Source organism: Amblyraja radiata, chromosome 40, assembly GCF_010909765.2.
Source record: "Amblyraja radiata isolate CabotCenter1 chromosome 40, sAmbRad1.1.pri, whole genome shotgun sequence".
NCBI classification, from domain to species: Eukaryota; Metazoa; Chordata; class Chondrichthyes; order Rajiformes; family Rajidae; genus Amblyraja; species Amblyraja radiata.
In genome coordinates this window covers 2,262,047-2,286,220 of record NC_045995.1, presented here as the reverse complement: position 1 = coordinate 2,286,220, position 24,174 = coordinate 2,262,047, and the positions used below count along the sequence as shown (strand labels likewise).

Here is a 24,174-nt window from a genome sequence, read left to right as displayed (position 1 = left end):
CCGTGGTGGGACAATAAGTGTAAAGAAGTGGTGGTGAATAGAAACAGAGCATTCAGATTATTAAAAAGAACTCATAACTACCAACACATGATTAATTACAAACAGGCTCATGCAATTGTAAGGAGGACTATAAGATAAACAAAAAGAGCATATTGGAGGAAGTATTGTGATTCAATTGGAAGCACAACACAGGTAGGGGAGATATGGGGGATGATTAAAAAATGGAAGGTGATAAAAAGGGAGTGGAGTTATCCTATCCTAACAAATGGAGATCAAACTGTAGTCTCAAATAAAGACAAAGCAGAACTAATGGTTAACACTTTTAGTAGGGTTCACAGCTCCCACAACTTATCAGATGAAGGAAGAAGAGGTAGGGAAAGAACAAGAGAGGAAAATGTTGAGGCCTTACAAAGGAAAGGTATCACAGAGGACAAGTACAATATTCCATTTAATTTGGGGGAGCTAAAGAGAGTTCTGGCCAAGTGTAAGAACTCAGCCCCAGGGAAGGATGATATGTGTTACATAATGATAAAGCATCTAAGTGAGGAGGGACTCCAAAAGATACTTGCACTATATAACAAGGTGTGGGAAGAAGGGCGAATACCGGAGAGGTGGAAGGAAGCAATCATTGTGCCTATTAGAAAACCAGGGAAAGATGCAAGTAATCCAGTAAATTATAGACCTATAGCTTTAACAGCACACATGTGTAAACTGATGGAAAGAATGGTAAATGAAAGATTAATGCATCTAATGGAAGAAAAAGGTTTAGTGTCTAATTATCAGAGTGGCTTTAGAAAAGGGAGAGGTACTAATGATCCAGTTCTGTGCTTGGAAGATGATATAAGGAAAGCACGAGTCAAAAAATAATCTGTAGTTACCATATTTTTTGATGTAGAGAAGGCTTACGATATGTTATGGAGAGAAGGTCTTCTAATAAAGCTGCATTTAATGCGAGTAGGAGGAAATATTTTTAACTGGATAATGGATTTTCTCAACGGTAGAAGTATCCAAGTTAAAATAGGGTCCGACATCTCTAGTAAATGTGTAGTCGAGAATGGAACTCCCCAGGGAAGTGCGATAAGCCCGATCCTATTCTCAATCATGATCAATGATATATTTGCAAACATTCAACCAGAGATGGGGCGATCGCTCTTTGCAGATGATGGCAGGCTATGGAGAAGGGGGAGGAATATAGATTTTATCGTGGAAAAAGTACAGCAAGGGATAGCCCAGGTGGAAGAGTGGGGAGGGAAATGGGGTTTTAAATTCTCTATAGAGAAGACAAAGACAATGGTTTTCACAAGGAAGAAAATTAAAGAGGATGTCCAGTTAAAACTATACGGCAACAATTTGGAAAGTGTAAAAGATTTCCGTTTCCTGAGGGTTCATTTTGACTCCAGATTAACATGGAGGGTCCCCATTACAAAAATAATTGGGAAATGCAAAAAAGCCATCAATGTAATGAGATGCTTGGCAGGTTTAGAGTGGGGAGCAGATGTATTATCTCTTAAACATATTTATGTATCACTGATCAGATCCAGACTAGAGTATGGCAGTATAGCTTATGGATCAGCATCTAAGTCAGTGTTGTCCGAGTTGGACAAAGTCCAAGCGGAAGCTCTAAGAGTCTGTATAGGAGGTGTGCGGATGTCACCTGTATGTGCAATACAGGTGGAAACTGGGGAGATGCCGTTGAGACTGCGCCGCAGACAACTAATGGCTAATTACTGGCTAAGCCTTAAGGGTCATGGAGAGAACCACCCAACAAAACAGGTAGTACAGGAGTGCTGGGAGAGAGGGGTGGCTCAGTCTGGAAGCTTCGGCTGGGTTGGAGGAGTTGTGGCAAAGGACATGGGAGTAGAGGACAAAGAGTTCTGCCCTGTAGTATTGTGGCCATCTGTGCCAATATGGTTACTGAACATCCCAAAAATTGATCTGGAGATATGGGAGGCAAAAAGGAGGAACAAAAATTCAGACCTAAAGACAGAATATCATAGCCATATAGATAATAGATACAGGGAACACTTCTTAATTTTCACAGATGGATCAAAGGACCCAGTAGCTGAAACAACAGGGGCTGTGGTAGTCTAGGGGATGAATGTTGAGCTTTACAAAAGAACAAACAACTATTTGACAGTATATATTGTATTGTATTGTATTGTATATCTTTATTGTTATTTTCCTGAGTACTCGCATACCCAGAGGAAACAAAAAAACGTTACTCAAACCAGTGTCCATTCAGTGTGCAGTAAAAAAATAAATAGAAATAAAAATACATATATCATGAACAAGTTTAACACTACTCTCAACTAAACATCAACAGGCGTTCCGATCGGCAGCGGCACGACAGTGGCTCTGTCCAGGTTGGTGGTTGGTGCGCGATACTTTGGCAGGGGGCAAAGTCCGTTTAACAGCCTTATAGCCTGCGGGAAGAAGCTGAGGAGCATCCTGCTGGTTTTGCAGCTAATGCTCCTGTACCTCTTCCCAGATGGCAGGATGGAGAATATGTGATGCGATGGGTGGTAGGGGTCTTTGATGATGGAGATGGCTCTGTTGATACATCTCTTCCTGTATATGTCCAGCAAGAAAGGGAGTGGAGCACCAATAATCCTGCTGGCGGTCTTCACAATCCTGTCAAGTTGGTGCCGTTCGTACGCTTTGCAGCACCCGAACCAGGAAGTGATGCCGTTGGTTAATGTGCTCTCAATTGTCCCCCTATAAAAAGTTCGTAGATGTGTAGTAGGGAGACCTGCTTTACGTAGTCTTCGGAGAGGGTGTAGTCGCTGCTGGGCTCTCTTGACCAGTGCTGTGGTGTTGGTTGTGGACATCAGGTCATCTGACAGGTGGAGTCCTAGGAACTTCACGCTGCTGACCCTTTCCACATCAGCTCCATCGATGTGCAGAGGTGTATGGTGTTGTTTTCCCGCCCTCCTGAAGTCAACCGCCATCTCCTTAGTTTTTCCCACGTTGAGAATGAGGTTGTGGGATTTGCACCATCCTGTGAGCAGCTCCACCTCCATCCTGTACGCCGACTCATCATTGTCACTGATGAGACCCACCACTGTTGTGTCATCAGCGAACTTGTTGATGAAGTTGTTGTTGAGTCTAGCAGTACAGTCGTGTGTAAGCAGACTAAACAGCAGGGGGCTTAGGACACAGCCTTGTGGCGAGCCAGTGCTCACGGCTATGGTTTTTGATGTCCTACTGCCCACCCTGACTGTCTGCTGCCGTTGTGATAGAAAGTTCAGGACCCAGTTACATGTGCCAGCATCAACCCCCAATAGCTCCAACTTCTCCACCAGCTGCTGCGGAATGATTGTGTTAAACGCAGAGCTGAAGTCTATGAAGAGGATCCTGGCATAAGTATTTTTCCGATCAAGGTGTGACAGTACGAGGTTCAGTGTTGTTGAGACTGCGTCCTCTGTGGATCGGTTGGCTCTGTAGGCGAACTGCAGTGGGTCTAGGTCGGCAGGTAGACTCTTTTTGATGTGCTGCATAACCAGTCGCTCAAAACACTTCATTGCTATGGGTGTTAGAGCCACTGGTCGAAAGTCATTATGGCAGGCTGGGTTTGGTTTCTTTGGGACAGGGACGATGGTGGCACTCTTAAGACAGTTGGGCACTACTGCCTGGCTGAGTGAGATGTTAAAAATGTCTGTGAAGACATCTTTCAGTTGCTCGGCGCAGTCTCTTAAAACGCATCCAGGAATGTTGTCCGGCCCTGCAGCTTTGCGTGGATTGATGCTGGCAAAGGCCTTTTTAACTCCGGCTGCGGACAGCCTAAGCGACTGGTCACTGGGAGATGGCAGTAGTGCACGTGTCTGGGTGCTGTTTTTAACCTCAAACCGTGCGTAGAACTCGTTCAGTTCATCTGGTAGAGAGGGGTCGTTTTGGCATATCCGCAGCGGGGGGGGGGCTTGTAGTCAGTGATGGTGTGAAATCCCTGCCACAAGCGACGTGTGTCTTTGTCATTTTCGAAGTGGCTATTAAGTTTTTGCCCATACAGCCTCTTCGCTTCCCTGATCCCCCGGGATAGGTTACTCCTTGCCAGTTTGTATGCTGCGTTGTCCCCAGATTTGAATGCAGCATTCCGGATTCTCAGTAGGGAACACACTTCCCCAGTTAGCCAAGGTTTCTGATTGGCACGCCTCCTGACGGTTTTGACCACCGTTACATCATCAATGCATTTATTGATGTATCCGATGACGGACTCTGTATATTCTTGGAGGTTGATGCCACTGTCATCTGTTGCTGCCTCTCTGAAAATGGCCCACTGTGTGGTTTCGAAACAGTCTTGTAGTGTTGCGGTAGCTCCCTGTGGCCATGTTCTGACTTCTTTGACCGTTGGCCTGTCCTGTTTCACCCTGGGTCTGTATGCAGGTGTGAGCATAACCGCTAGGTGGTCAGAGTTGCCGATATGGGGGAGGGGGGCTGCTTTATATGCATCTTTAATGTTGGTGTACACCAGGTCTAGTTTGTTCTTTCCCCTGGTTGCAATGTTCACATGCTGGTAGAATTTAGGCAGAACAGATGTAAGACTTGCCTGGTTGAAATCCCCAGCTGCCATGAAGAAAGCATCTGGATGTTCCCTCTGCTGCTCACTGATGTTGTTGTAGAGCTCTGTCATAGCATTCTTCACGTCCGCGCTCGGTGGTACATATACGGCCGTTATGAAGACTGCCGTTAGCTCCCTGGGTAAGTAGAAGGGTCGGCATTTCACAGTCATTAGCTCTACATGGGGTGAGCAGTAAGTGGAAATCACCACAGCATCCCGACACCATGATCTGTTCACATACACAGCCAGTCCCCCTCCTCTTGCCTTACCAGCTAGCGAAGCTACTCTATCAGCTCTGTATAGCATAAGTCCCTCCAACTGGATCGCAGCGTCTGTGATGTTCTGATTCAGCCAGGTCTCCGTTAGGACGTAGACACAGCAGTTCTTCACGCTTCGTTGGGAGGCTCTCCACGTTCTGAGGTAGTCCATCTTGTTGTCGAGGGAGCGGACATTTGCCAACATGACTGTAGGCACTGCCGGTTTGTGAGGGTTCGCGTTTAGCCTAGCGTAGGCTCCTGCGCGCTTCCCCCGCTTCTGCCCCCTGCTACACCGCTTGCGTTGTTTTCCCACCAGCGTTGTTCCAGGTGCGGGTGCAGCCGCGGTTCTCCATGGGCCTGCGCGCTTCCGTGGGCCTGCGCGACGCAGAAGTCTCAGCTCCACCGGGACGCTCCGCAAGGTAATGTTGCAACAAGAAGCCTTGTTGCCGATTTTTAAAAGGACCTGCCGCTCGCACTTACGCACATACACACTCTCCTCCGACACACACTCTTCATACACACCACCATACAGTGGAACTGGACGCTATTTTGATGGCAGTTCGGTGGATGGAACAGGTGCAACCATGTAAAGTAGTAATATGTAGCGACTCATTATCTGCAATCCAGAGTATTGGGTCTGGTGCATCCCATAGGCCGCCTGACTTAGTTTATGAAATCCTGCTACTATTAAGCCAAGTGACCAGGAGGGGCAGTGACGTGACTTTGTTGTGGGTCCCAGCACACATTGGTGTTCTAGGGAATGAAAAGGTGGATAAATTGGCAAAGGAGGCTGTAAAAAAAAGAAACATAGAGGTAAACTTACAACTATCCAAATCTGAAGGAAAACACATTGTGTGGAAGAAAATAAATCAGGAATGGCAACAATACTGGGAACAGGAGACAAAGGGGAGACACCTCTATTCGCTACAAAACAGAGTGGGCATTACAGCAGGAAGAGGGGGGAACAGGAGGGAACATGTAGTATTAACAAGATTCAGGATAGGACGCACTCACCTGAACAGCACATTAAATATATTGGGAAAAAACCCTACTGGGCTGTGTGAGGAATGCCATCAACCAGAAACAGTTCAGCATGCCCTAGTTGCATGTAGGAGATATGAGACAGAAAGAGGATTTATGAGCATTGAAATGAGGAAAATTGGATTGACAGAAATATCAATAAAGAACATTCTAGAGTGTGGAGGGAAAGGAAAAGGAATAAAGTTGTTGTTTGATTTCTTGAGGGCCTCTGGGCTTATAAAAAGGATCTAATGTAAAGACATGAGTACTGTGGAATGAAGCCAGAAGGTGGCTGCAATGCAACATTGCGGATGCCGGCTGCCGTAAAACTCCAAAGAAGAAGATGTTGCAGCCAAAGATTCTATAGCGGAGCTATAAGATGTTTGGTTGCAGCCAAAGATTCTAGAGGAGCGATCAGAGCAATTCTTCTTGCTGATCTTCTTGCTCTTTCAAAGCAAAGATTATAAAGGAGCAAGATAGACCAGTCGATGAAAAAGCTGTAGTACGGTCATGGGTAATTTGTTTCGCGCCATTTTGGGAATCATAGATATTAGGGTTTTTTTGAATGGGCATCTGTCATGAGGTGGGGGGTTTAATGGTCATGGCTAAAGATCCTATAGCAGATCTTTGGCCATGGCGCCCACATCTACACGCGTAGCGAGCCGTTCTACTATAGTGCTCGAATCGCCAATGTAAGTGATTCAAGCACATTATAGCAGTCTTTCTTCAGGTTCCCCACTAAAGACGAAAGGTAAGAACAAAATTATAACTTTCTGTCTTGAGGCCGATCTCTTCCTATAGCTCAGATCGCGGAGCCGGGGGTCACCAGAAGAATTGCGAGGAATAGATTGGGTAAACACACAGTCTTTTGCCCAGAATAGTGGAATTAAGAACCGGGGGACATAGGTTTAAAGGTGGGAAAGATTTAATAGGAACCTGAGGATTTTTTTTTCCACAAAGGGTGGTGGGTGTATGGAACAAGCTGCCAGAGGGGGTTGTTGAGGCAGGTACTATCGCAGCGTTTAAGAAACATTTACACACGTACATGGATCGTACAGGTTTAGAGGGATATGGGCCAAACGCAGGCAGGTAGGACTAGTGTAGATGGGACATGTTGGTCAGCATGGGCAAGTTGGGATGCAGGGCTTGTTCCCACGCTGTATGACTCTATGACACTAATGTACATCATAAAACAAAAAAAGTACTGAAAGAAAAGTACAAATTAACTGTAAACACTGTATTAACACCCTGAAGCCGCAGTGTGTGGAGCTTCTAGTTGCGGGGGCAGCGTGCACTTTCCCTCGCGGAGTCTGGGATTCCTCGCCGGAGAAGAGCTCAGATCGCCAGCCTATAACATCATGAAGCCCCGGTCTCTGGTAGGAGGCGGCCGATTCAGGACCTCCAAGCGGCGGAGATCCCGAATCGGCTTGTGTTTAAGCCGGTTTAAAATATTGTTTAAAATACAGGATAAATGTTATTAAATATATACAACGTACACGGATCAATGGTGTTTAAAATGCATGATAAATGGAGTTATAGGGAACACCGACATGCCACGAGGAGCCTTAATTTCCTTCCCAATGTATGATGACTAACATATATAATTCTATTCTTATGATCCCGACAATGTATTATATTATATGAGACATTTTTTGATACATGAGCAAGTTATAAGAAAGTCTTCTTTTATAGATCTAGACTTAGCACAATAATAAAGGTAGACAAACATACTCGAGAATTTCACCAGCATTTTTGTCTACCTTCGATTTTCCAGCATCTGCAGTTTCTTCTAAAACAATAATAAAGGTATCAATTTTTACACTGCTGTACATTTTTGGTTTTGTTCTCGTTGTAAGGCATGCATGGTATTGTAAGCTCTTCTACATTTAAGATATATCAAGTCAAGTCAATAGAGTTTATTGTTATGTGTCCCAGATAGGACAATGACATTCTTGCTTTGCTTCAGCACAATAGATGATAGTAGGCACGAATACAGAATTTATTCAGTAGGCATAAATTGACCTATTAGAGGAAAAATGCATCTTCAATATGCATGTCTCTCCCCACCCCTAAAAACAATTGCATTTAAGTGACATATCATCCATTCTGCAGTTATAATCAGATTTGTTCTTATGTTAATTCTATATGATATTTTACTGTAATCCTCGTGTTGACAGTGGGTCTGGAATACTCGTTGATAAGATCTCCTACCGTCTTTGTTCTGACCACCCTGGATATCTCACACATAAAACAATAAATTATGTAAATCTTACCATAAATGTCAGAAATAAAGTGTTTTCCTTGTTTATGAATTTTGATGTAGAATGATTTAAAATTGTGTGGATTGATGCAATATACTGCTAACCCACAAATGTTTAGTTATGAGATATTCACATTTAAAAACTCACTCAGAGTTCGGGTGGCTGCGAGCGGCCACCGGGACCGGACAGCAGAACCACAGCTCGACCCGGGGCTCGCAGGTGACCTGGGAACTGCAGCTAGTCCCGGAGGGTCCTGGTCCCTATGCAAAAAAGGCTGCGGACCCCTGGACTAAAACCTCAATCCTGTCCCGCCACCTTTTTTTCAAAATTTACCAACTCTGTTGATGCATCTTCATTGCCGGGAAATACAGTAGCTCATTTCCCTCAAATAATATGTAGATTTCCCTCAAATATATGTTAAATTAAAAACTAAACTATGGTAGCAATGCACAGTATTTATGTCTAATGCTCGCACTTCTGCATCAATGTAGGTATGTAACACTATATTTCTTTACACTAATATAGAATGAAAACATATCTTGGCATGTGTTAATTTATATTTTATTCACAATATTAGGATTTCAGAGAGAGAGAGGTTAAATGAAAGAAAAAAATCTGAACAAAATTAAAGGAGATCACAAGAAAGAAACAGACAATAGGTGCAGGAGTAGAGGCCATTCGGTCCTTCGAGCCTGCACCGCCATTCAATATGATCATGGCTGATCATCCAACTCAGTATCCTGTACCTGCCTTCTCTCCATACCCACAAGTTCCATTTAGCCACAAGGGCCACATCTAACTCCCTCTTAAATATAGCCAATGAACTGGCCTCAACTACCTTCATTGGCAGAGAGTTCCAGAGATTCACCACTCTGTGTGAAAAATGTTTTTCTCATCTCGGTCCTGAAGAATTTCCCCTTTACCCTTAAAACTAAAGAAATATGCATATGTGTGTGCTATATATTTATATACATATATCACACATATACGCATCATATGTATATATATATAATGAATATATGTGTTTATATATATATAAGAAACTAGAGAAATATGTATATGTTATATAATTATATACATCAATATCACATTTATATATGTGTGTATAATATATTTAATGTATATATACGTGCTTATAATTTGTAATATACGCACATATATTGGCTTATGGCTTATGTTCCTTATATCTTATAGGCAAAAAAATAAAGGCAAATATAATTGTCTTTATGGCTTATGTACATCATGAGTTGCTTTAAATCAAAGTTGCTTCTGATCCATTAGGAACTTTGAAATCTATTATCTCTAACTTGCAATTCACACACAGAAACACACACATACCGTTCCCCCACAACACTGATTAAACCAAAGATCATAGAATGCATATGGTCCAGTGACCTTTCATTACGCATTGTTGCTCATTTTATACGCAGTTTCCCTTTTTAATTTAAATATTTTTAATGAGCACCTTATTTATTATAAACAAAGATAATAATGGTCTAACATAGAAGGCTAAGAGACCAAGATAAATTGCAAAATCCAATGGACTGACGTGAATTAAACCATTGCGTTCCGATGCGTACTGCACGTCAGTCTATTGGATTTCGTAGGAGTGGTCTATCTTGCTCCTCTAGTATCTTTGGTTCCCAGGGCCAAAGACAGCAGATCCATTTCTTATGATGAATCTAATACCCTCATGAAAGGGTTGATCCGCATAATCCAAGAATCCTGTCTGGTGAAACGCAACCAGAAATACAGGCAGAATCCCATTGCAGTGCCAAGAATTCCAATGATCACACCACAGATCAAAACAATAATCTGGCTTGTATCCAGTTCAGCTTCTTTGCTATCTTGCACTTCTGGTTCTGTGAACAAATTGTTTGAACAAGGAAATTAGTTTTAAAATTGGTAAAGTAAGCATGCAAGTACGGCAGGCAGTGAAGAAAGCGAATGACATGTTGGCCTTCATAACAAGAGGAGTTGAGTATAGGAGCAAAGAGGTCCTTCTGAAATTGTACAGGGCCCTGGTGAGGCCACACCTGGAGTATTGTGTGCAGGTTTGGCCTGTTGGCCTTCATAACAAGAGGAGTTGAGTATAGGATCAAGGAGGTCCTTCTGCAGTTGTACAGGGCCCTGGTGAGACCACACCTGGAGTATTGTGGGCAGTTTTGCTCCCCTAATTTGAGGAAGGACATTCTTGCTATTGAGGGAGTGCAGTTCACCAGGTTAATTCACGGGATGGCGGGACTGTCATATGCTGAGAGAATGGAGCGGCTGGGCTTGTATACACTGGAATTTGGAAGGATGAGAGGAAATCTCATTGAAACATATAAGATTATTAAGGGTTTGGACATGCTTTAGGCAGGAAACATTTTCCCGATGTTGGGGGAGTCCAGAACCAGGGGCCACAGTTTAAGAATAAGAAACAGAGAGTTGTGAGTCTATGCAATTCTCTGCATCAGAGGGCGGTGGAGGCCGGTTCTCTGGATACTTTCAAGAGAGAGCTAGATAGGGTTCTCAAAGATAGCGGAGTCAGAGGATATGAGGAGAAGGCAGGAACGGGGTACTGATTGGGGATGATCAGCCATGATCACATTGAATGGTGGTGCTGGCTCAAAGGGCAGAATGGCCTACTCCTGCACCTATTGTCTATTGAACAAAGATGGATTACGCCCACAAGGCCTGGATAGAGTGGATGTGGAGAGGATGTTTCCACTAGTGGGAGATTCTAGGACCAGAGGTCACGGCCTCCGAATAAAAAGGACCTACTTTTAGGAAGGAGATGAGGAGGAATTTATTTAGTCAGAAGGTGGTGAATCTGTGGAATTATTTTCACAGAAGGCTGTGGAGGCCAGGTGAGTGGATATTTTTAAGGCAGAGATAGATAGATTCTTGATTAGTACGGGCGTCACAGAGGTTATGGGGAGAATGCAGGAGAATGGGGTTAGGAGGGAGAGATAGATCAGCCATGATTGAATGGCGGAGTAGATTTGATGGGCCGAATGGCCTATTTTCTACCCCTTTCACTTATGGCTGTGTCACTTATCACTTAAGATCCCAGAGAAATCCCTCGCAGGTCACGGGGAGAACGTGAAAACTCCGTACAGACAGCATCCGTAGTCGGTAACGATCCCGGGTCTCTGGCGCTGTGAGGCAGCAATTTAGTGTAGAGATACAGCGCGGAAACAGGCCTTTCAGCCCACCGGGTCCGCGCTGACTTAGCGATCCCCGCAAATTAACACTATCCTACACCCACTAGGGACAATTTTTACATTTACTAAGCCAATTAACCTACAAGCCTGTACGTCTTTGCCGTGTGGGAGTAATCTGAAGATCCCGACACGCAGGTCACGCAGTGAATGTGCAAACTCCGTGCAGACAGCATCCGTGGTCAGGATGAAACCCGGGTCTCCGGCGCTGCATTCGCTGAAAGGCAGCAACTCTATCGCTGTGCCACCGTGTCATAAAGAGATACAGTGTGGAAACAGGCCCTTCAGCCCAACTTGCCCACACCGGCCAACATGTCCCAGCTACACTAGTCCCACCAGCCTGCGTTTGGTCCATATCCCTCCAAACCTGTCCTATCCATGTACCTGTCTAACTGTTTCTTAAACGTTGGGATAGTCCCAGCCTTAACTACCTCCTTTGGCAGCTCGTTCCGTACACCCACCATCCTTTTATGTGAAAATGTTATTCGCTGTAATGGGGCTGTCCCACTTGGGCGACCTGATCCGGGAGTTCTGGCGAGTTTGCCCTCGACTCATACTCGCAGCATGGTCAACACAAGGTCGTAGGAGATCTTTGTACCTCTCCTTCATGCTCGAGAGTAGTCCCCGCGTACTCGCGGCCTCAGCTAGGTCACGGCATATTTTTCAACACGTTGAAAAATGCCCGAGAGTAAAAAAAGGTCATCATGGAAAAAATTGATACTTTTTTTACTCATGGGTTTAGTTGTAGTAGGTCGTCATGTCATTCGTAGGTAATCGACTGCAGTCGAAGGTAATCGTAGACAGTCTTCATCATAGTCGAAGGGAGGTCGAAGGAGATAGGAGGTTATCTTCACTCTCCACTCAGGTGTCCAATTTTCCGGAGGTTTGTGGTAGCTAGTCGAAGCTAGTCTTCAACATCAACATCGGGACGACAGATGGCGCAATGGGCTAAGTGTTCGGTGGCATCCGGAAGGTAGCTGGTTCGAATCCCGCTTGGAGTGCATACTGTCGTTGTGTCCTTGGGCAAGACACTTCACCCACCTTTGCCTGTGTGTGTCCTTGGGCAAGACACTTCACCCACCTTTGCCTGTGTGTGTGGATGAATTATGTGAAGCACTTTGGGGTCAATGCAAGTTGACTAAAAATGTGCTATATAAATAAAGAAATTTAATTTAATTTATTTATATTTGAAGGAGGTCGAAGGAGGTCTTCTACATTGTCGAAGGAGGTCTTCAACGTGTAATCTTTTCCAAACTCTCCTAAACTCACCAATTAGGTCGCCGAAGTGGGACAGCCCCTTAAGGCAGCGACTATACCGCTGCATCACCATAATAATAATAATAATAAATTTTATTTATGGGCGCCTTTCAAGAGTCTCAAGGACACATTACAAAAATTTAGCAGGTAGAGGAAAAACATGTAAGGGGAATGAAATAAATAGTAGAGACATGACTAGTGCACAAAGTAAATACATGAATTCAATTAAAAACACAATATGAGGCAATTAATGCACAGATGAAAAGGGAGGGGGACGTGGGGTTAAGGATAGGCAGAGGTGAAGAGATGGGTCTTGAGGCGGGACTGGAAGATGGTGCGGGACACGGAATTGCGGATCAGTTGGGGGAGGGTGTTCCAGAGCCTGGGAGCTGCCCTGGAGAAGGCTCTGTCCCCAAAACTGCAGAGGTTGGATTTGTGGATGGAGAGGAGACCGGCTGATGTGGATCTGAGGGACCGTGAGGGTTGGTAGAGGGAGAGGAGGTCAGTGAGATACGGGGGGGCCAGATGGAGGACGTCTTTGTAGGTGAGGACCAGTATTTTGTAGGTGATCCGGTGGGAAGCCAGTGAAGTTGTTTGAGGACTGGAGTGATGTGATGCCAGGATTTGATGTGGGTGATGCGTCAGGCGGCTGCGTTCTGGACCAGTTGGAGACGGTTGATGTAGGTGGAGCTGATGCCAAGGAGAAGTGAGTTGCAATAGTCCAGTCGGGAGGAGATGAAGGCATGGATGAATCTTTCAGCAGCGGGAGGTGTGAGAGAGGGTCTGAGTTTGGCGATGTTGCAGAGATGAAAGAAGGAGGTTTTAATGACATGGCGGATGTGAGGCTCAAGGGAGAGGGTGGAATCAAAGATCACGCCAAGGTTGCGGGCCTGGGGAGATGGGGAGGCAGTGGTGCCGTCGATGGTGAGAGTGGGGTTATTGATTTTGCTGAGTGTGGCTTTGGAGCCTATGTGGAGGAATTCTGTTTTATCGCTGTTGAATTTGAGGAAGTTATGTTGCATCCAGGTTTTTATAGCTGACAAACAGGAGTTGATATGGGAGGGGGGGGGGGGGGGGGGTGTGGGGGGGGGGAGTTGTGGGGGGATTTGGTGCCGAGGGAGATCTGGGTGTCATCGGCGTAACAGTGGAAGTCCAGGTTGAAGTGGCGGAGTATCTGACCAAAGGGGAGGATGTAGATGATGAAGAGGAGGGGGCCGAGTACGGAGCCTTGGGGAACGCCTTGAGTGACTGTGGCTGTAGCAGAGGTGTGGTTGTGGAGAGTGATGAAGTGGGATCTGTTGGAAAGGTAGGAACGGAGCCAGTTGAGTGCAGAGCCTTCAATGCCGAGGTCTTTGAGTCTGGTGAGCAGGATGTTATGGTTCACTGTATCGAAGGCTGCGCTCAGGTCGAGGAGGATGAGGATGTTGAGGGAACCAGTGTCAGCAGAGGTGAGGAGGTCATTGAGGACTTTGAGGAGAGCAGTTTCTGTGCTATGGAGGGGGCGAAAGCCAGATTGGAGGGGTTCAAGTAGGTTATACGCAAGGAGGTGGGAATGAAGTTGCGACGCAACAATACGCTCCAGGGTATTTGAAAGAAAGGGGAGGTTTGAGATTGGGCGGTAATTAATGAGAGAGGAGGGATCAAGACCAGGTTTCTTTAAGATTGGTGTGACGGCAGCAGTTTTGAAAGCGGAGGGGACAATTCCTTGGGACAATGAGGAGCTGAAGAGATTAGTGACGTAGGGGCAGAGAACGGGGAGGGAGGACTTCAGCAGGGGAGTGGGGAGAGGATCGAGGGAGCAGGTAGTGGGTTTGGAAGAGCTGATGAGTTTGGAGATTTCAGTAGGGGTGACCAGGTCAAACTGGGAGAGGAAGCAGTGTGGAGGAGGGGTAAGGAGGTCAGTGGAGGTGTTGAAAGGATGGGCCTTGGTAGGTGGTGGAGTAGATGCTGGGGAGTCGGGTACAGGGAATAAAGATTGATAGATGGTGCTGATTTTATCAGCGAAAAAGTGGAGGAATGAGTTGCAGAGTTCCGGAGTAGAGGTAGGGAGAGTGTTGGCTCGAGGCTTGAGGAGGTTGCCCACTGTGGAGAAGAGGGTTCTGTGGTTTAGGCAGGGGTAGGTGAATATGGAGGAGAGGTAGGCAGATTTTGCAGCAATGAGGGTATCTTTGTAGTCAGTGAGCTGGTGTTTGTAAGCTTCAAGGTGGACTGTGAGAGATGATTTCTTTGTGAGTCGTTCAAGTCGGCGACCAGTCTGTTTCAGTTTACGAAGTGCAGGTGTGTACCAGGGTGAAGATGTGTTGAAAGTTACGGTTCTTGTTTTGAGGGGGGCCATAGTGTTAAGGGAGGTAGACAAGGTGGAGTTGAGATGGTTTGTGAGATCATCAGGTGAGATATGGGTTGAGTTCAGGGGGAGAGTGGTGGAGAGCAGGTCAGAGAGATGGTGGGGATCAATGGATTTTAGATTACGGAAGGTGATTTCTCAGAGGAAGCGGGGGCGAGGTGTCGGAGAAGGGATGGTGAACCGTATAAGCTTATTATCAGAGAGGGGGAAGAGGCATGGATGGAGGTCGAGTACCGGTTGATTTGTGGAGCAGACCAGGTCAAGGATGCGACCTTTGTCATGGCTGGGAAAGGTGACGTGCTGAATGAGAGAGAAGTTGTCAAGTAAAAAGGCGAATCCAGATGCGAGCTTGCAGGTGGGGGAGTCCATGTGAATATTTAAGTCACCAAGTAGCAGCAGACGTGGGGAGAGGGATGAGGCAAGTGTGAGGAGTTCAGTGAAGTCAGATAGGAAGGAGGGGTTTGGTTTAGGTAGCCGGTAAATGAGGATGACTGTCATGGAGGAAAGGGCTTTGAAGGCGAGGAATTCAAATGATGCTACTGGGGGGAGGGTGAGTTCAGTGATCCGCCTTCAATAATTTACCCGAGTATTTTAATATCTCTTACCCCAGTATGTTACTTTCTCCTCTTTGCTGATATTGTGGACGACTTTACAAGAGTATATGTCACCCTCAGTGGGCTGGATGTGTATGTACTGGAGCTTGTAAAACCACCAGTCTTCACTGAAAGAGAGGTGGGAGGAGTTAACTTCACCACCGATCGGCTTGCCGTTTTTCTGCAACGTCACTTCAAGCGCCGGAGGGTAAAAGCCGCTGATAAAACAGATCAGAGTATTTTCCTCGCCTAGGACATCAGGTTTCTCTGAGTACAGAAGCGCCTCACCAATTTCTAAGAGAGCAAATGAAAAAATATTGACGTCACTTCATTTAGTATTGTCACAATCGACAATAGGTGCAGGAGTAGGCTATCGGCCCTTCAAGCCAGCACCGCCATCCACTATGGTCATGGCTGATCATCCACAATAGACAATAGGTGCAAGAGTAGGCACTTGAATTGCCGACCCTTTATTCTGTGATTCACTGTGATCATGTGGCCCTTGTGGCTAAGGAGATCAGAGGAATGGAGAGAAGGCAGGTACGGGATACTGAGTTGGATGATCAGCCATGATCATATTGAATGGCGGTGCAGGCTCGAAGGGCCGAATGGCCTACTCCTGCACCTAATTTCTATGTTTCTATGTTTCTATCATGGCTGATCATCCACAATAGGCAATATGTGGAGGAGTAGGCCATTCGGCCCTTCGAGCCAGCACCGCCATTCACTGTGATCATGGCTGATCATCCACAATTAGTACCCCATTCATAGAAACATAGAAACATAGAAATTAGGTGCAGGAGAAGGCCATTCGGCCCTTCGAGCCTGCACCGCCATTCAATATGATCATGGCTGATCATCCAACTCAGTATCCCGTACCTGCCTTCTCTCCATACCCTCTGATCCCCTTAGCCACAAGGGCCACATCTAACTCCCTCTTAAATATAGCCAATGAACTGGCCTCGACTACCCTTTGTGGCAGGGAGTTCCAGAGATTCACCACTCTCTGTGTGAAAAAAGTTCTTCTCATCTCGGTTTTAAAGGATTTCCCCCTTATCCTTAAGCTGTGACCCCTTGTCCTGGACTTCCCCAACATCGGGAGCAATCTTCCTGCATCTAGCCTGTCCAACCCCTTAAGATTCCTGCTTTCTGCTTTCTGCTTTCTGCTTTCCTGCTTTCTCCCCATATCCCTTGATTCCATTAGCCCTAAGAGTTAAATCTAACTCTCTCTTGAATACATCCAGTGAATTGGCCTCCACCGCTCTCTGTTTTACCTCATCTCAGTCCTAAATGTCCTAAATGGTAGACCCTTTATTCTGCGATTCACTGTGGTCATGGCTGATCATCCACAATACACAATAGGTGGAGGAGTAGGCCATTCGGCCTTTTGAGCTAGCATCGCCATTCACTGTTTCTTGGCTGATCATCCACAAACAGTACCCCATTCCTGCCTCCTCCCTATATCCCCTGACTCCGCTATCTTTAAGAGCTCTACCTTGGAAGCATCCAGAGAATTGGCCTCCACTGCCTTCTGAAGCAGAGGATTCCACAGATTCACAACCCTTTGTGTGAAAAAGTTTTTCCTCATCTCCTTTCCTGGAATATTGTGTGCAGTTTTGGTCTCCAAATTTGAGGAAGGACATTCATGCTTGTGAGGGAGTGCAGCGTAGGTTTACAAAGTTAATTCCCGGGATGGCGGGACTGTCATATGCTGAGAGAATGGAGCAGCTGGGCTTGTACACTCTGGAGTTTAGAAGGTTGAAAGGAGATCTTATTGAAACATATAAGATTATTAAGGATTTGGACACGCCAGAGGCAGGAAACATGTTCCCAATGTTTCCAATGGGGCAGTCCAGAACCGGGGGTCACCCTTTAAGAATAAGGGGTAGGCCATTTGAATAGAGATGAGGAAAAACATTTTCAGCCAGAGAGTTGTGAGTCTGTGGAATTCCCTGTCTCAGGAGGCAGTGGAGGCCGGTTCTCTGGATGCTTTCAAGAGAGAGTTAAATAGGGCTCTTATAGGGGATATGGGAAGAAGACAGGAACTGGGTACTGATTGAGGATGATCAGCCATGATCACATTGAATGGCAGTGCTGGCTCGAAGGGCCGAATGGCCTACTCCTGCACCTATTGTCTATTGCCTAATTTGAGTAAGCTAATTCAGTCAGTTTCCCACTCAGACTCACCATTTGAGGGAAGATAATTGTTGGTTAATACCATAACTTGCTTTTGCAGGCTGTGGACGAATGCCAACGTATTGTCCATGTAACATTCCATCATTTCTTCAACAGCTACATGCATTGGCTCCAAGTTGCTCAGACGGACCTGAGCTTTTGATAGTGTGGTGTCATAGTAAACAATGCTCCTGTCTTCTGTCTTAACCTCCAACACTCCCTCTGGTAGGCTGGGGTCATCTGTGGCGAAAATGGTGAGCGCCAACGTTGCTTCATCTGAAAGGGGAAAGGGCAGAGAATCGGGAGAAAAAAAGCATTGAAGGACTCAACCCGAAACGTCACCCATTCCTTCTCTCCAGAGATTTCTCTACATCGGCGAGACCAAGCGCAGGCTCAGCGACCGTTTCGCTCCATACATATGTACACACACACACACACATATATACATACACACGCATATACACATAGGCATATATACACACATACATACACATACATATATACACACACACATATATACATATATTCACACACTATATATATACACACACATAAATAAATATATTCACACACTATATATATACACACACACGTATATATACACGTATATACACACACGTATATTTACACACGTAAATACACACACATATATATACACACGTATATACACACACATATATATACACACGTATATACACACACACATACGTATATATACACACGTATATACACACACACGTATAATAATAATAATAATGATGGATGGGATTTATATAGCGCCACTCAAGGCGCTTTACATCGCATTATTCATTCACACCTCAGTCACACTCGGTGGTGGTAAGCTACTTCTGTAGCCACAGCTGCCCTGGGGCAGACTGACGGAAGCGTGGCTGCCATTCTGCGCCTACGGCCCCTCCGACCACCACCAATCACTCACACACATTCACACACAGGCAAAGGTGGATGAAGTGTCTTGCCCAAGGACACAACGACAGTATGCACTCCAAGCGGGATTCGAACCGGCCACCTTCCGGTCGCCAGCCGAACACTTAGCCCATTGAGCCATCTGTCGTCCCAACGTATATACACACACACACACACATATATACACACACGTATATACACACACATATACATACGTATATACACACACACATACATACATATACACACACACATACACAAAATGCAGCAAACATAACACGACGGCAACTTTAAAGTCTTTAAAACTCACCTGGCGCCAAACTGCGGACGGGCTGGAGCAGCAACAGGAGGAGGGAGAGGAGGGAGATGGGGAAAGAGGACGACGAGGGAGGACTATGGAACATCATGGCTCCGGGCTGAATGCGAAAGTGAAGGAGGAGGAGGAGAGGAGGAGGAGAGGAGAAGAAGTGAAGGAGGAGAGGAGGAGAGGGGGTGGGGAGGTGGGGGAGAGGAGAAGTTTCGTCGCCATCGTCCCCGCCTCCAACTCCACTCTCACGGTTTCACTTCTCTTTCTTTTGAAACCCGCCCGGGGGAGTGAGGGAGTGAGGGAGCGCCTCGTCCCGCCCTGGGGAGTGAGGAGGGAGCGCCACGTCCCGCCCTGGGGAGTGAGGAGGGAACGCCACGCCCAGCCCTGGGGAGTGAGGAGGGAACGCCACGTCCAGCCCTGGGGAGTGAGGAGGGAGTGAGGGAGCGCCACGTCCCGTCCTGGGGAGTGAGGAGGGAACGCCACGTCCCGCCCTGGGGAGTGAGAAGGGAACGCCACGTCCAGCCCTGGGGAGTGAGGGGGGAGCGCCACGTCCCGCCCTGGGGAGTGAGGAGGGAGTGAGGGAGCGCCACGTCCCGTCCTGGGGAGTGAGGGAGCGCCTCGTCCCGCCCTGGGGAGTGAGGAGGGAGCGCCACGTCCCGCCCTGGGGAGTGAGGAGGGAGCGCCACGTCCCGCCCAGGGGAGTGAGGGAGTGAGGGAGCGCCTCGTCCCGCCCAGGGGAGTGAGGAGGGAACGCCACGTCCCGGCCTGGGGAGTGAGGGAGCGCCACGTCCCGTCCTGGGGAGTGAGGAGGGAGCGCCACGTCCCGCCCAGGGGAGGGAGGGAGTGAGGGAGCGCCACGTCCCGCCCAGGGGAGTGAAGGAGCGCCACGTCCCGCCCAGGGGAGTGAGGAGGGAGCGCCACGTCCCGCCCAGGGGAGGGAGGGAGTGAGGGAGCGCCACGTCCCGCCCACGGGAGTGAGGGAGCGCCACGTCCCGGCCTGGGGAGTGAGGAGGGAGCGCCACGTCCCGCCCAGGGGAGTGAGGAGGGAGCGCCACGTCCCGCCATGGGGAGTGAGGGAGCGCCACGTCCCGTCCTGGGGAGTGAGGAGGGAGCGCCACGTCCCGCCTAGGGGAGTGAAGGAGCGCCACGTCCCGCCATGGGGAGTGAGGGAGCGCCTCGTCCAGCCCAGGGGAGTGAAGGAGCGCCACGTCCCGCCATGGGGAGTGAGGGAGCGCCTCGTCCCGCCATGGGGAGTGAGGGAGCGCCTCGTCCCGCCCAGGGCAGTGAGGGAGCGCCACGTCCCGTCCTGGGGAGTGAGGAGGGAGCGCCACGTCCCGCCCTGGGGAGTGAGGGAGCGCCACGTCCCGTCCTGGGGAGTGAGGAGGGAGCGCCACGTCCCGCCTAGGGGAGGGAGGGAGTGAGGGAGCGCCACGTCCCGCCCAGGGGAGTGAAGGAGCGCCACGTCCCGCCCAGGGGAGTGAGGGAGCGCCTCGTCCCGCCCAGGAGAGTGAGGGGGGGAGTGAGCGAGCGCCTCGTCCCGCCCAGGGGGGTGAGGGAGCGCCTCGTCCCGCCCTGGGGAGTGAGTGAGGAAGCGCCTCGTCCCGCCCTGGGGAGTGAGGGAGGGAGTGAGTGAGGGAGCGCCTCGTCCCGCCCTGGGGAGTGAGGGAGCCCCTCATCCCGCCCTGGGGAGTGAGGGAGGGAGTGAGTGAGGGAGCGCCACGTCCCGCCCGGGGGAGTGAGTGAGTGAGGGAGCGCCTCGTCCCGCCCTGGGGAGTGAGGGAGCGCATCGACAACGACGTCCATGGGTTGGCAATAGGTTTTGGCGGGAAACACGTTCTCACCCCCCCCCCCCTCTCACCATCACCCTCCCCTCTAACCCTCCATCACCCCCTCACCCCTACTACCCTTTCATCCTCCATCCCTCTCCCCTCTGTCTCTCGATCCTTCCACCCTCTCCCTCTATTCTCACCCTCTTTCCCCTCTCCTTCTCACCCTCCCTCCCTCTCCCTCCATTGCCCCTCACCCTGCCGCTCCTCTCATCCTCCTTCTCTCCTTCCCCTCTCCTTCTCACCCTCCAAGCCCTCACCTCTGACCATCCCTTCGTCCCTTCTGACCCTCCATCACTCCCCTCACCCTCCGTCTCTCCTTCTCATCCTCCATCCCCTACTCACCCTCCATCATACCTTCCCTCTCACCCTTCTTCCCCTTTTCCTCTCATCCTCCAACCCTCCCACCTTTCCTCCATCCCGTCACTCTCTCTCCTCCCTCCCCTCCTTCCCCTCTCACTCTCCCTCCATCCTATCACTATCCCTCGCATCATACCTTCACTTTCACCCTCCTTCCATCCTTTCTCACCCTCCCTCCATCCTTTCTCATCCTCCCTCCATCCCCTCACCCTCCCTCCCCTCTCTTTATCTCGCTCCCTCCACTCTCAACCTCCATCTGCTCATCCTCCCTCCCCCTCTCTCTACCTCTCAGCCTCACTACGTCCGAAATCAAGAGGACAGGGTTAAAGTGAGAAAGGCAAGATATAATAGGAACCCGAGGGGCAACTTTTTTCCACACAGAGGGTACAAAACAATAAAATACGGGTTATTTGTCACATTGCACATAAAGTGCAAGGGAAATGGATAATGGGTGGTGTGTGCATGGAACCAGCTGCCAGAGGAGGGTTATAGCAGGGACTACAACGATATTTAAATAAGGCATTTAAACATGTACATTGATATGAAAGGTTTAGAGGAATCTAGACCAAGTGGGACCCGTTGGGTCCTGTCAGACCGGAGACCCCAACGCAACCCGTTCCCCAAAGTAGATTCCACCACTCCCCCAGAGGGATATGGGTAGGTGGGACATCTTGGTCGGCATGGACAAGTGCAATGCATGCCAATATTAAAAGACTGGATTAAATATGATGTCGCCCGAGTGTAATTATTACAATTACAATGTAATTAGGGAGCAGACCGTCGCCAGCTCTGCTGCAGCTGACATTGCCCGGAGCCACGGCCCCTGTGGCCCCGCTCCACCCGGCCCCGCTCCGTCCCCGTGTGTGGGCGCTGCCGACCCACAGCCAGTGACAGTGCGGCCCACGGTGCATAGGGCGGCAGTAGGCCCGGGTGGCTGCCCCGAGGGATGCGCTCCTTCGGCCGCTTAAACCTTGGTGCTCGGGTTCAGAGCAAAGATTCTAGAGCATTTGGTTCAGAGCACTCAAACTCACCCAAAAAAATAACCCCACAATATTGCAATCAAATTGCTCAGAGTTTGAGTTCGCTTGAGATAGCGAAGGCTTATCGAGATGGTGCTGTCTGGATACGACAATGAATGCGGCTATTAGTCGCGGATTGTAAAAGACGCTACACCATAAGTAGGTATGTTGCAAAGCCTACCTGAAGCGTCTTTGAAAATCTGCCGCTGCGGGTGTGCGCGATTTTGGCGCCGTTTAGAGGGGGCGGGTTTAAAACGCGATTTTCTCTAGGCTGTTCAAATCGAAGATGTTCAGCCTAGTTAATTATTAACGAAAAATCGCTGGAAGACCCCGTCGCAAAAGCTATTATTAGGTTTAAAGGCCTTGAATAATAGTTATAGTAGTTTAAAAATCAATCTCTAAACCCGCGACCGCCAGCAACCGCAGGGTCTTATAAAGCAGACAGCTGAAGGTAGGTTGTATATTTTTACATTAAAAAGGGCTTCTAAAGATCCCTTTATACAAAGTTTAATATTGCGAGAAGCTCATTTTGGGCCCATTATATCGCGCAGTATTTTTCTGGGCATTTGGGGCACAAATCTACCGCAATGTGAACGATCTAAACCAGCGCGTTCCACAGGGACCCACTAGAAAGCTGATTTAAATGGGCATTTATTTACAGCAATTGAACACTGAATTCCTTCCATTTGGCCTATAAATTAATGTAAATGAGATTTAAAAATCATGTTTTATTGTGAATTATTTGTGAATATTATTTGGACATTTAGGCTATTTAAAATGTTAATCATTTATTAAGAAATGGATAGATGTTTAGATCTAGTAATTGAAGTCTGAAATTAGCTACAATTAGGTAACTAACTAATTATATGCTTTAATTTCAGGTCATCCAAGTAAGATTATTTTATATTTGTTTCAGAATGCTTCAATCTATGATAACTGAAAATTTCATTCAGTTCTCTTAATTTTTAAGAAAGTTATGGGCTTTTGACTGTTCACGATCACAACTTTTTTGTTATGTCCATAGAAAATCAATAGGGAACAAGATGCTCATTTCCGAGTATGAAAATGGCCATAACATTTTAAATACTTGAGATATGAAAGTGAATTAGGTGTCAAATTAAACTTATTTTTATGCTTTATCTGATGGGATAAATTACAGACTTGATTTTTAAAATCTCAAAATTTTGTAACATTGCTACCATAAGATAACACAAGTTTAAACCTTATACCTTCCCGCGTTCAATGACAACACCCACAATTATTTACAGCGCAAAAAATTACCATTTCGGCGTTTTATAACAGGCAAGAATGTACGTGTTGAGCTGCCCCATTCGTCACGCCCTTTGACCCGATTACCTTACGTGCAACCCCCTATACATAAAATGTTGGAGTTACTCTGCAGGTCAGGCAGCATTTCTACAGATTGCCTCTAGAAATGTTGCCTGACCTGTTGAGTTACTCCAGCATTTTGTGTCTACCTTTGCTATCAATCTGTAGTTCCTTGCAATTATTGAATGTGCTGCATTGCATTCTTTTGAATGTTGCGAGCAAAGAAGAATTTAATAATAATAATAATAATAATAATAATAAATTTTATATTTAATGGGCGCCTTTCATACAAAATCTCAAGGACACCTTACATAGTAAACATATAATCGGAATATAACAATAAGGACATCACAGAGACACAAATTAAAAACAGGATTCAATCCAAAAACAGAAAATCAAAAACACAGTGTGAAGAGGGAGCAGCGGCAACCAAAGCGCGCCAGCGTCCACTCTCTCTTCACGGCAGCCATCTTGGACACAGACCTACAAGACTACAAATAGACAAAAAAAAAAAAAAAAAAAAAAAAATCATCCCCCCACAGTGGATAGCACTGTGGAGGAAGGCACAATGTCCAGTCCCCACCCCATGTTCACCCCAAAGTCAGGCCTATTGAGGCCACCGCAATTGCCTCTACGGAGGCCCGATGTCCCTGGCCGTTCTCACCGGGTGGTCTTGCCCCGGCGTCGGGAGAGTCCTTTTGGCGGCTGGGCCACTTGGAACGGCCGCTTCCTGGTTGGAGC

The 24,174-nt window shown here is 47.4% G+C and overlaps 2 protein-coding genes across 2 annotated transcripts in view; both read right to left on the bottom strand.

Annotated features, from left to right (window-relative positions):
- LOC116967622 (alpha-2-macroglobulin-like) overlaps positions 1 to 24,174 on the bottom strand; it is a 645,420-nt gene that overhangs the window by 177,441 nt on the left and 443,805 nt on the right. The gene's annotated exons all lie outside the window — the stretch shown is intronic.
- Positions 9,661 to 19,037, bottom strand: LOC116967624 (H-2 class II histocompatibility antigen, A-R alpha chain-like). The gene is made up of 4 exons (XM_033014229.1): positions 18,903 to 19,037; positions 17,681 to 17,944; positions 15,506 to 15,787; positions 9,661 to 9,955 (listed from the first exon to the last, which is right to left on the bottom strand). The coding sequence occupies exons 1-4, from the start codon at positions 18,997 to 18,999 to the stop codon at positions 9,765 to 9,767; spliced, it is 834 nt and encodes a 277-aa protein (XP_032870120.1). The 5' UTR covers positions 19,000 to 19,037; the 3' UTR covers positions 9,661 to 9,764.